Here is a 12,995-nt window from a genome sequence, read left to right on the forward strand (position 1 = left end):
GTACCACGGAAGCGCCTGCTGACCCGCGGCCATGGCTGGATGGAGTCCGGTGATGGCCCCCGATGCCGAGTACCACGGAAGCGCCTGCTGACCCGCGGCCATGGCTGGATGGAGTGGTGGGGGCGGCCCGTACGGACCTGCCAGGTAGAGGCGGATCCCTTGAACCGCGGTGACGAGGTCGTTGAGGACGCCCGCCATGGCCTCCGGCGTGAACTGTTGCGGCTGCGGGGGAGGGGATGGCGGCGACGAGTGTTGGACGGGGGCCTGTGGCTGCCCTTGGCCCGGCGTGGTGCCGGGTGCCGTTAGGACCGGCGCTGAGAGCGACGCAGTGGTGCCCGCCGAGAGCGAGGCCGTGACGCCCGGCGCAGAGGCGGCGGTGGTGGAGGAGTTGGCGGGCAGCGGTGGTGGTGGCGGTGGAATTGGCGGAGACATGATCGAAATCCGGTTACCTGATACCAAATTGGTAGGATCAAGTACTCTACCAGGTCTAGGGCGTAGGTGGTAAGGGAAGGATGGAGGAAGACGTGACGAGGATCGGGCGCGCCGGCGGCAGGGCGCCGTCGCGGCTAGGAGAAGGGCGGCGGCTAGGGCTGTTGGCGGCTAGGGTTCCGGCTCCTCAGGGAGCCGGGCAATAGGAGATAATATTCTTCTTATTGCTTGCCTTCAAAAAGAGTCTTACAACCTATATTTATATCCTAGATAACTTGTAGAAGAATCAACCTAAGATAACTTGCCTAAGATAACTTGCCTAATCTGAAAATAAAAACTAAGATAACTTGCGGCCTAAGCCGGCCGGCCATAACACATATATGCCTAGTTGCCTGGTACGACTATCAATTCAAATAGGTGGCGAGGAATGAGGGTCACACTTTCGGTAAAGTTACTCACAATTCCACTAACACCTCCTATCATTAACGGCCGTCTTCCAAGATCGTCGACTTTAAGCACCGCGACACCTGTCATCACAAACTGCAAAAAGATTGAACTATTACACTTTATGCCCAGCAGAGTACAGTAGTGATCTAGCTCCGCGGTATTACCTTGAACAGCCCGATCAGAATTGACACTTTTGCAGCATCAGATGCAGTTGTAAACCCAGCAGTCTACAGAAGACGGACATAAACAAACTATATTGTAAGCAGCAATATGAAAAGATGTATTGACTTCCATCTGTTCTAATTTCTAAATCAAACGAACCAATTGAACAGCTCAAAGCAAAACTGAGGTACCTGCAGAATGGAGGTTGCATAGTATAGAACACTTGGCTGGCCTGTTATCTGACAAATAAAAAAGTTTAGCACTTTAGCTGACTTGATAACTACTAAAAAAATGTCCAAATTAGGATGAAATGAATTACTAAATAGTGCTGGAAATTTTTCAATATGGATTCAACTTCCCAAGCCAAAAATAATACTCCCTCCGTCCGAAAATACTTGTCATCAAAATGGACAAAAATGGATGTATCTAGAACTAAAATACATCTAGATACATTCTCTTTTATTCATTTTGATGACAAGTATTTCCGGACGGAGGGAGTACTACATAATATAAATAGTTTAGAATAGAAAGTACTCCCTCCGTAAAGAAATATAAGAGCGTTTAGAGTAGTGATCTAAACGCTCTTATATTTCTTTACAGAGGGAGATCTAAACACTCTTATATTTCTTTACGGAGGGAATACATGCAAACGACATTTGAATTTTAACTTAACCGGGCAGAGAATTTCAAATCTAAAAGGATGGTGGAAAGGGTGGTAAGATTTTAAATTCAGTTAAGCTGCGTATTAGTGGGACTGAAGAGGATAAAAACCTGCTGGAAGAGAACCAGTCCTCCTCCAATAGTGAAGGCTTTCAAGCTTGCTCCCTCGAATACTTGAAAAATGCTTCCTTCAGCTTGATCTGCGTAAGCAGCCTTAACTGAGGAAAGATTATTTTCAATCTCATCTGTCAAAACCTTGTCGCTTGCTGAAGGACCCTTCAGTCTTCTCAGGGCATTCATTGCCTTCTTTTTGTTGTCTTCCACAGGGCCTTTTCCCTGCACTGCCCTGAGAAGTAGCCATCTAGGTGAAGGTGGTAGACTCCACATACCAACAGCCATTATAGCAGCCAGTGGAGCACTAAAACCAAACATGTACCGCCATCCTCCTACAACATCGATTTCATAGCTCCCTACGAGGTATCCAAACTGTAAATTGTTAAAATAATAAATGGTCAGCCGGCATCAGATCATGCATTTTATTGTACGAGAATATAGTGTGTTTAGGCAAATACTATATGACAAGATAGTTACCAGTATTCCTCCTACAATAAACAGCTCCTTAAAAGATATCAATGTCCCACGTATTTGTGAAGGACAAGTCTCTGCAATATAAAGGGGAGCACCATGCATTGCCTGGAACAGAGCATCATGGTAGTTCAGTGGCATGACTGAAAGTTAGAGAACACAAACAGACACTTCTATCCATTCAAGCTTTTAGTTGATCATAAATATGTTCCTTTGACTCGTGTTCCTCCCAGTTTCCCCTTTTTGGGAGTTTTGGGGTGGTAAAAAGGGTGTTTGATAGAAATACTTGTGCTTGCAGCTACTCACCAAACCAATGCCAATGCCATAAAGGAGACGACCTATGATCAGGACTACAAAATTAGGAGCTAATCCAGTGGTCAAAGCACCAGAAATATATAATGCAGCTGCTGTCATCAACTCTATTCTTCTTCCTGCAACAAGATGGGTAGTAGCAGTTATTTCGCTTCATCTTCAAAGAATACATAATAAGGAATACTGAAGCACACTGTCGTTTCAAATCACCTAGAAAATCTGCAATGCGGTATGCAAGAATGGACCCACCAAGAGCACCATAAAGTGAACCACTGGCCTAAATAACATGACAATAAAGCTCATTAAAGCACAACATTTTTCCTGACTACATGGTAAAAACAATGTTCTTGATTAATGATTAGGAATGTGGGGCGTAAGCTTATAAAACACAGGGATCTCCCAAAAGGCTTACCACAAGCCCTAGCTGCAGAGAAGAGAGGTTGAACCAGGTGGTGCCACTGAGCTCAGCAGACTGAAGAATGAGGAAGAAACCATGTGAGGGCAAACATCAACTATAGGAAATAGTGGAACAATCAAATTGGGACTTACGTGCACAGATATGGTCGCTCCAGAAGTTGCGCCGATGTCATAACCGAAAAGGAGGCCACCCAATGCAGGGAACACGAACCTAGGTTCCAAACATTGGCTCATTAGTACTAAAAAAGCTCGACATACTTTCGTGCCGACCCTATATATGTTGTATCTTCCAATTGATAAACCAAACAGAATTGCAACGACAAGTAACACTGGACCAAACCCAGATGCAACAGTTGTCTGCAGTCGATCTGGTATGCAAATCTAACATATCCTTAACTATATGACGCATTTGTATGACCGCTTTAAACGCAACTGCGCAAGGATCACGGTTTGGAACAAAATTCCTGACAGTCTAGTACGGAGTATCTAGGCAGCATAACATAGCATAAGACGATGTTAAATCAGGTTGCACATTTCTTACAGTGCACTACATCATTGCTAATTCCACGCTAAGCTGCAGCCCAAATTCAACACGGCGGACAAAGCAGAACTACTAAGCAATGTATCCATGATGCACAGAAGCAGTAGGTTCGATTCTTCCCCAGATGGTTGATTTGCGCGATCTGGAACGCTTGATTCGAGCTAGAAATGCATTTATCCCCAAATGCCACTAAAGGATGGGGGGGGCGAGGGGTTATAAGCTCACGGGAGGATGACGGCCGCCAGCGAGTAGTCCGCTCCCGCCGCCGCGCCATCGCCGGCGTCCTTCGCCGACTCGTCGGCGCCCTGCGCGTGCGTCCGCACCTGCACATCACCGCCCATGTCGTCAAAAGACCGCCGCGCCCGGATTCCGCCCAAGAATAGAAGGCGCGGGGATTCGCTATATTTGGGGCGGCGAGGACTGGGGTCGTGCGCCGTACGCGGAGCCGACGGTGCGCAGTGGCGGCGGCGGCGGCCGACACGGGGCGGAGGAGCGGCTCCGCGTCCCGCGAGGACACGTGGAGGGCATCCATCCCCACGGCGGCGCCGCCGAGACGGTGGGGTCTGCGCTGTGGGCGAGGTAGGTGGCGGGGGCGGGCGGGGAGAGAGATGGAGGCGCGCGCGCCGGTTGCTAGTGGCCGGGGGAGGCAGACACTCGTCGCCATGGCCATGCTTCCAGGCTTTAGCTTTGGCACGTTGAGCCTAGCGCATATATTATAAAATATAAAATAAATGACAGATTTTACAATAGTGCTGATATTTTCTTAGCCCTTGTGAATTTTAATGGACAGGTGAGGGAAAAATTAAACACAGGACACCGTAAGCAGGCGAGGGACCAAAATTCAATTTTAAAGAATTGGCAGGGGCCGCGCGAACGCGTACCCCCTCTACCACAAATTATGACGTTCACTCTCCCACTTGGGGAGATGATAGGCCAGCGCACCCACCACGTGCAATGTGGGCCACTAACCTAGGCCACGAGCCTTCTTGATCGGTCGTCGACCCCGTCCAGGTAAGTATGGAACAAGGTAGCACCACGCGCTCATTATATAACGAGCTCTCGCGCCCGACGCTCCTCGCTAGGCGAGGTGGTACTAAAAACTGAGAGCGCAGCGGCAGCGGAGGCGTACAGCAAAGGATAGACGGACTTGGGCTTTGAGAGCCGTACAGCAGCTTTGTGCTGGTTGTTCACTCAAATCCCTGTTCTCGAAAAAAAAAAAAGTCCACTGCTTTTCAAGAAAAAATGGGGTACCACTCAAACTGCACTCAGGAAAGAAAAGGTACTACTCGAACCCATGGCAAAATTTTCATTCCCTGAAAGAAGAGACGGAATCACAGCAACATACATGTACATGTATCGATAATCCCATTTTGGAAGAGTATCATGAATTGGATGCCACCTTTCCTCGAGATGTTGCAATATAGATTAGCAAATCACTCTTGCTCTGTTCAAAACTGATCTGATTCTTCTCATTCAAGATAGACATAGTAGAAAATATGTCATTATGTTTCTCCATTATACTCCCTCCGTTCTGAATTACTTGTCTTGGATTTGTCTAGATACGGATGTATCTAGACCCATTTTAGTGCTAGATACCTTCGTATCTAGACAAATCTAAGACAAGTAATTCGGAACGAAAGGAGTAATTTGGAACGGAGGGAGTACTATATTGCACACTCCCTGTGTTGAGCCATCTCTGATTTTTCCTATTCTTCAACTTGTGTTTTTTATTTATCAGATTGTGCTACGGATCGTATGGTGCTCGGCATTTTGCTCCATAGGTCTCTTGCTGCTCGGATTGGCTTCATTGCTTCATATGTCTCTTTATACACACATTGGTACGGAAGTTGTCATCTTTAAATCTTAAATATTTATACCATTGTCTTGGAGAATGGTTTCATACAATATGCAGCATCATTGATAAAAGATCTATTGTTCATCACAACCTCTACTTGATGGTTAAATACCAAGCTCAAGTAGAGCAAAGGTCAATCATATGGTTTGTACAAAAATATTTTCAAGTATATGAAAAAAGGATGTGATTGTGCTAGATCTTGAATATAGTCTAATGATGGAACATATGATACATAAAGTGAAATAATCAGTCAAATAGATAATGATCTAGAATGTCGCTATATTACACCAAATGAGGTTGCTTGGCGCTCGCTAGACTATGATCTTCATGATGCATGCCCTTCCATGGGAAGACTCGATGCTATATTTGGTTTCTCAGTCGACAATGAACAAAATGTTGCCCTAAAAAAGGTTAGGAAATATCACTCAGAAAGTATCTTCTTGGGCCTAATTTTAACCATATTTTCCTAGAAAAAAGAATATCTTGAGCTATGAAATACTTGTGTTCAATGTGGGCCGGTCCGTGTCCCATGTCTTATTCTTCCTCGCCGGCGACCCACAACTTCACTTCTCGGCGCTCACGGTCATCGAGGACACCAGACATGGAAACAACGAGGACTTGAAGGACAGCCGCCACCGAAGATTTATACTAGGTTAACTTCTGGACGCTTTTGTTTAATGGATTATGTCGAAAATGTAATGAGTGTGTTTCAATTTAAATGAAAATCATCCGGTCAATTTGTTCATATTCTGTTTGAAATATATGCAGACATGGTTGGACGGCCAGCTCCCATATAAATGTCCACGGACGGATACATTGGCCTTTTTAGGAGTCCGTGTTGAAGATGCCCTTATGCTGCAACTCTCATGGATGATATAATTATGGTTTGATGCCAATAAAACTACCTATGATGGTCTGTCGAATTCATGTCAAAAAAAATTGAGCAAACGGCACGAGCTCTACCTTTTCATATAGAAGAAGATAATTGACCAGTTTATCTATAAAATTAGTCAAAAACCGATACATAGCCAATTGCGCTGGCCTCGAGCCTGCAATCCATGTGAGACAGTGACTCTGCCGCACAAGCAACCAGAGTCGACACTCCACCACATGATCCGGAGTCATTGCTCCCGCACACACACCGGCCCCGAGGCGCGTACTGGGCGAGTAGACAACTCCGCCGCCCAAGCAGCCAGAGACGACACTCCATAACACGACCCAGAGCCGCCGCTTCGCCATACAAACCTAAAACGATTTCCCTATTCCCCCACCTCTTTGAAAGATTTTGCCCTCCCTCCTTTGTGAGGAAGATTTGTTTACCTTTTTAGCTGCCAGTGGTGGTTTTTGGCAGTCTAGGTGTGCGTATTGGTGCATTTTTTTCATAGCTAGCTCAAAGTGATTCATTTCGGGATAATGTACATATATGACGTGTTTGGTTGTCTGCACCATTTTTTGCCCCTTTGCACATTCGTCTCGGGTCAGCATGATTGAGCTAATGTAGGCAAATAACCAACATATACATATTGATTGATTGCCTGCATCCCCTCTAGCCTGCATGTGACAGAATGGAAGGCAAGATGTTTCGACTCGGGCTTGCTTTGGAAGAAACACAAGTCCGGTTGTTTGGTTACATGCAACACAATTGTCTGGTAACCTCCTCGATGAGTTGGTGAGGTTACCAGAGACACACGTAGATAGCATAAGATGCTAGAGCAGGTAGAACAAACCAGAGACACACATAACCAGCATAAGAACAAGTTTAACATAATACGAGCCATTTTAAACCAAATCAACAACACATAATAGTCTTAAAACCAAACTAGGCAAAATGACCTCTCTAGACGCTCACAGCGAAGACGTCACCGTGCTTCTTGCACTTGGTGACCACCTCCATGCCATCGTCATTGAAGACGATCACCTTCAGGGTGTCGGGGGTCAGCAGCTTGAAGGTGGCCGTGTAGCCGATCCTAATTTGGTGGACAACGGTGAAGGGGGGCAAACCCTCATCAAGTGTGACCCTCCCATTGATAACCCGGAACGTGACCCTTCACGTGCAGCCAGTGTTCATTTTCAGCTAGAACTCATGAGGGACGGGGACGTGCTTCATGAAGTCTAAATGACGGTATCCTGGACTAGGGAGTGCCAACCTAGTCGGCCCATAGTCCTCGAGTGGGCATGTAGGCCTTCATTCTCCATCAGGTGGACTCCGGAAGCTACACGCCTGGACGTGATCAAGATCGCATCTACCGAAGACTTGGCGTATACTCCAAGATATCTCATGCCGCCTCCATGCGTACCCCTGGATACCGACCATGTAACCCTAGATGTCCTACCCAACGTGTATATAAACCAGATGGTTTAGCCCGTAGAGGGGACCCTTATCGCAATCACATCCATCTAGCCCTAGAGTAAGGTCTCTCATCACGATCTCGAGGTAGATCAAGCTTGTACCCAATACATCATCATCATCATCATCAGTACAATCAAAGCAAGACGTAGAGTATTACCTCTTCGAGAGGGCCCGAACATAGGTAAACATTGTCTCCTTCATCCCGGTTACTATCGATCCAAGATCCATAGCTCGAGACTGCCTGCTCCGAGGTCTGTCATTTTTACCACTGACACTAGGGGTATAGACAGGTACTCCAACTTTGGGGCAATGATCACCTTAGAAAGTGGGCTGGCCTTGCCTCCTTGGGATAGTGGTCGTAGTCCCCCCCCCCTTGCCGCTAGGGTGCTCCTACACCACCATGTCGTCCTCCAAGGGTGACACCACCTCCTTGCCCCTGGTCCAAGGGCGACACAACATCCTTGCCCCTGTCCAAGGGTGACACCACCTCCTTGCCCTTCTCTCTAGGCGCCACCACCTCCATGTTGAATTGCATTATGAACATCATGAAGTTTAGAGATCAGCATTCATGCCTATCGTCCAGAGCTCCTATATTTACACACCCTACTGTTGGGGAACGTAGTAATTTCAAAATTTCCTACGCACACGCAAGATCATGGTGATGCATAGCAACGAGAGGGAAGAGTGTGTCCACGTACCCTCGTAGACCGAAAACGGAAGCGTTAGCACAACTCGGTTGATGTAGTCGTACGTCTTCACGATCCGACCGATCAAGTACCGAACGCACGGCACCTCCGAGTTCAGCACACGTTCAGCCCGATGACGTCCCTCGAACTCCGATCCAGCCGAGTGTTGAGGGAGAGTTTCGTCAGCACAACGACGTGGTGACGATGATGATGTTCTACTGACGCAGGGCTTTGCCTAAGCACCGCTACAGTATTATCGAGGTGGACTATGGTGGAGGGGGCACCGCACACGGCTAAAAGATCAAACGATCAATTGTTGTGTCTCTAGGGTGCCCCCCTGCCCCTATATATAAAGGAGCAAGGGGGGAGGTGCGGCCAGCCTAGAGGGGGCGCGCCAGGAGGAGTCCTACTCCTACCGGGAGTAGGACACCCTCCCTTTTCCTTGTTGGACTAGGAGTGGAGGGGGAAAGGGGAGGGAGAGAGGAAGGAAAGGGGGGGCGCCGCCCCCCTCTCCTTGTCCTATTCGGACTAGGGGGAGGGGCGCGCGGCCCTGCCCTGGCCGCCTCTCCTCTTCTCCACAAGGCCCACTATGGCCCATTAAGCTCCCGGGGGGTTCCGGTAACCTCCCGGTACTCCGGTAAAATCCCGATTTCACCCGGAACACTTCTGATATCCAAACATAGGCTTCCAATATATCAATCTTCATGTCTCGACCATTTCGGGACTCCTCGTCATGTCCGTGATCTCATCCGGGACTCCGAACAACCTTCGGTACATCAAAACATATAAACTCATAATATAACTGTCATCGAAACCTTAAGCGTGCGGACCCTACGGGTCCGAGAACTATGTAGACATGGCCAAGCCACGTCTCTGGTCAATAACCAATAGCGGAACCTGGATGCTCATATTGGCTCCCACATATTCTACAAAGATCTTTATCGGTCAGACCGCATAACAACATACGTTGTTCCCTTTGTGATTGGTGTGTTACTTGCCCGAGATTCGATCATCGGTATCTCAATACCTAGTTCAATCTCGTTACCGGCAAGTCTCTTTACTCGTTCCGTAATACATCATCCCGCAACTAACTCATTAGTTGCAATGCTTGCAAGGCTTAAGTGATGTGCATTACTGAGAGGGCCCAGAGATACCTCTCCGACAATCGGAGTGACAAATCCTTATCTTGAAATACGCTAACCCAACAAGTACCTTCGGAGACACCTGTAGCGCACCTTTATAATCACCCAGTTACATTGTGACATTTGGTAGCACACAAAGTGTTCCTCCGGTAAACGGGAGTTGCATAATCTCATAGTCATAGGAACATGTATAAGTCATGAAGAAAGCAATATCAACAAACTAAACGATCAAGTGCTAAGCTAACGGAATGGGTCAAGTCAATCACATCATTCTCCTAATGATGTGATCCCGTTAATCAAATGACAACTCATGTCTATGGTTTAGGAAACATAACCATCTTTGATCAACGAGCTAGTCAAGTAGAGGCATACTAGTGACACTCCATTTGTCTATGTATTCACACATGTATTATGTTTCCGGTTAATACAATTCTAGCATGAATAATAACCATTTATCATGATATAAGGAAATAAATAATAACTTTATTATTGCCTCTAGGGCATATTTCCTTCAGTCTCCCACTTGCACTAGAGTCAATAATCTAGTTCACACCGCCATGTGATTTAATACCAATAGTTCACATCACCATGTGATTAACACCCATAGTTCACATCGACATGTGACCAACACCGAAAGGGTTTCCTAGAGTCAATAATCTAGTTCACATCGCTATGTGATTAACGCTCAAAGAGTACTAAGGTGTGATCATGTTTTGCTTGTGAGAGAAGTTTAGTCAACGGGTCTGCCACATTCAGATCTGTAAGTATTTTGCAAATTTCTATGTCAACAATGCTCTGCACGGAGCTACTCTAGCTAATTGCTCCCACTTTCAATATGTATCCAGATTGAGACTTAGTGTCATCTGGATTAGTGTCAAAACTTGCATCGATGTAACCCTTTACGACGAACCTTTTTGTCACCTCCATAATCGAGAAACATATCCTTATTCCACTAAGGATAATTTTGACCGCTGTCTAGTGATCTACTCCTAGATCACTATTGTACTCCCTTGCCAAAAACAGTGTAGGGTATACAATAGATCTGGTACACATCATGGCATACTTTATATAACCTATGTCCAAGGCATAGGGAATGACTTTCATTCTCCTTCTATCTTCTGTCGTGGTCGGGTTTTGAGTCTTACTCAATTTCACACCTTGTAACATAGGCAAGAACTCCTTCTTTGACTATTCCAGTTTGAACTACTTCAAAATCTTGTCAAGGCATGTACTCATTGAAAAACTTATCAAGTGTCTTGATCTATCTCTATAGATCTTGATGCTCAATATGTAAGTAGCTTCACCGAGGTATTCCTTTGAAAAACTCCTTTCAAACATTCATTTATGCTTTGCAGAATAATTCTACATTATCTCTGATCAACAATATGTCATTCACATATACTTATCAGAAATGTTGTAGTGTTCCCACTCACTTTCTTGTAAATACAGGCTTCACCGCAAGTCTGTATAAAACTATATGCTTTGATCAACTTATCAAAGCGTATATTCCAACTCCGAGATGCTTGCACCAGTCCATAGATGGATCGCTGGAGCTTGCATATTTTGTTAGCACCTTTAGGATTGACAAAACTTTCTTGTTGCATCATTGTAAGAACATGCGGTGCCCCCATGTTTGGTTTTGGTAATTGATGACAATCTCTATGGACTAATGGTTACCTTGAGTTATATTTGAAGGTTTTGTCCATAGGCTTTTCTTGGAGTACATGTGTTGGTTTCAAGGAGAGTTTGTGTCTACCAAGGTGCTATTCAAGTAATTACCTAAAGATTGGTCTTGTGAGAGGTTGATCAAGACTAAGCCAAAGAGTGAATCAAGTTGATCAACCCACAAAGCGTAGAAGATGTATCGAGAGGGATCAAGTGATCCCATGGTATGGTAAGCATTGTCAATTATGCTTTGTGTACTAACCCATGGTCTTCGTGAGGGTTCTTTGTGGGGTTAGGTTGCGGTGTGCAAAGTTCAATGGAGCATCACGAAGAGATCAAATGCTTGAAGCTTGTTGTCCTTTGTGGTGACAATGGACCTGTGAAGATGTGCGGAAGAGTAGCTCACCCATAGTAGAGTATGGGGGAGCAATCAACTAGTCTTCATCGACTCAACACAATCAAGAAAGGTTGCGGTGTGCAAGTTCAAGTGGAGCATCACGAAGAGATCAAATGCTTGAAGCTTGCCATTAATTGTGGTGACAATGGACTTGTGAAGATGTGCGGAAGAAAGGCTCACCCATAGTGGAGTATGGGGGAGCAATCAACTAGTCTTCATCGAGCCAACACAATCAAGAAAGGTGGTCCAACTTGAGGAAGTCAAGATCGTCTTCATCTAGCTCAAGTGGACCATGTGCAAGGCAAAGGTTTGCGCTTGATAGGTTTTCTATTTTACCGGTCTCATGTTAGTAGTTGGGAGACCGGGTTATAGGATCGATTGCCATACTATCAAGGGGGGCTCTCGATGAGTAGCTTGATCGTATCGTTCATTGAGAGCTCAAACCATTGCATCCTTGCATCATCTTTCTTGGTTCTTGTTTGGTTCTCTTTGTGAGTCTTAGAGCTTACGGTCATCTTGATGACAAGCTTGAGTTCATCAAAAATGGAGTTCGCATGCTTCTTCTATGATGTTTTCGATGTTGGAGGTTTTGCCGATTCTTCTCGGTTGGAGGTTTCACTCCTCTTTTTGTTAGGCATACCTCCCCTGCCTCTTCTTACTATAACCAGTCGCTGTTTTGATGCTACTCGTCGTCTTGTTTCCAACAAGCTTGAGTTTGCTCAATTCGGAGCTCATATGCAGAAGTTATGGCAGTTCTTGTTTTTTTGAGTGTGGTTTTTGTCAGGGTCCCAGCGGTAGTACCGTGGTACCCAGCGGTAGTACCGCTGAGGGGTCACAAGCGGCAGTACCGCTCCGCAGCGGAAGTACCGGCGGTGAATCCGCAGCAGTACTACCACTGGCTTACCAGGTCCCTACCGCGTCGATTCGAGGGGTCTTTTTCTGTGTCGGATTGTGCGGTACCTCGCTGCGGCAATAGTGCGGCAGTACCGCTCCTTAGCGGCAGTGCCGCCCTTCCTCCGCGGTAGTACCGCCCAGTTCCCTCTTTCCCTTTCCCCTTCGTTCTGCGCGGCAGTACCGCCGAAGGGAGCGGTAGTACCGCTTAACCCAGCGGTAGCACCGCTGTCTCCTGCGGTACTACCGCCCCAAGGTTCATGTTTTGTTGCTCCTTTTCTCTGTTTCTTCTGCCTAAGCGGTAGTACCACTCGTGGAGCGGTAGTACCGCTCGTGTGCGGGCTGAGCACATAACGGTTGGATTTTCCCCCTCCTATAAAGGGGGTCTTCTTCCCCAATGAACCTTATCCTTGGAGCTCGTGTTCTTCCCCCATTGTTGACCTTCTTTGAGCTTGC

The 12,995-nt window shown here is 46.4% G+C and overlaps 1 protein-coding gene and 1 non-coding gene across 2 annotated transcripts in view; both read right to left on the reverse strand.

Annotated features, from left to right (window-relative positions):
- Window positions 1–4,238, reverse strand: part of LOC119303857 (D-xylose-proton symporter-like 3, chloroplastic) — a 7,561-nt gene extending 3,323 nt beyond the window's left edge. The window contains exons 1-11 of the mRNA XM_037581007.1: window positions 3,993–4,238; window positions 3,779–3,876; window positions 3,145–3,223; window positions 3,008–3,067; window positions 2,806–2,872; window positions 2,590–2,714; window positions 2,290–2,391; window positions 1,810–2,184; window positions 1,230–1,277; window positions 1,041–1,103; window positions 889–969 (exon numbers count right to left, since the gene is read on the reverse strand). Coding sequence (XP_037436904.1) covers window positions 889–969; window positions 1,041–1,103; window positions 1,230–1,277; window positions 1,810–2,184; window positions 2,290–2,391; window positions 2,590–2,714; window positions 2,806–2,872; window positions 3,008–3,067; window positions 3,145–3,223; window positions 3,779–3,876; window positions 3,993–4,223 — 1,329 coding nt within the window. The 5' untranslated portion in view covers window positions 4,224–4,238. The remainder of the gene's footprint in view (window positions 1–888; window positions 970–1,040; window positions 1,104–1,229; window positions 1,278–1,809; window positions 2,185–2,289; window positions 2,392–2,589; window positions 2,715–2,805; window positions 2,873–3,007; window positions 3,068–3,144; window positions 3,224–3,778; window positions 3,877–3,992) is intronic.
- Window positions 4,239–4,411: 173 nt separating this feature from the next.
- Window positions 4,412–4,572, reverse strand: LOC119304440. Its single transcript, XR_005148268.1, has one exon. It is a non-coding gene; the product is annotated as a U1 spliceosomal RNA (small nuclear RNA).
- Window positions 4,573–12,995: the final 8,423 nt, after the last annotated feature.

Source organism: Triticum dicoccoides, chromosome 5A (assembly GCF_002162155.2).
Source record: "Triticum dicoccoides isolate Atlit2015 ecotype Zavitan chromosome 5A, WEW_v2.0, whole genome shotgun sequence".
Taxonomy (NCBI): Eukaryota; Viridiplantae; Streptophyta; class Magnoliopsida; order Poales; family Poaceae; genus Triticum; species Triticum dicoccoides.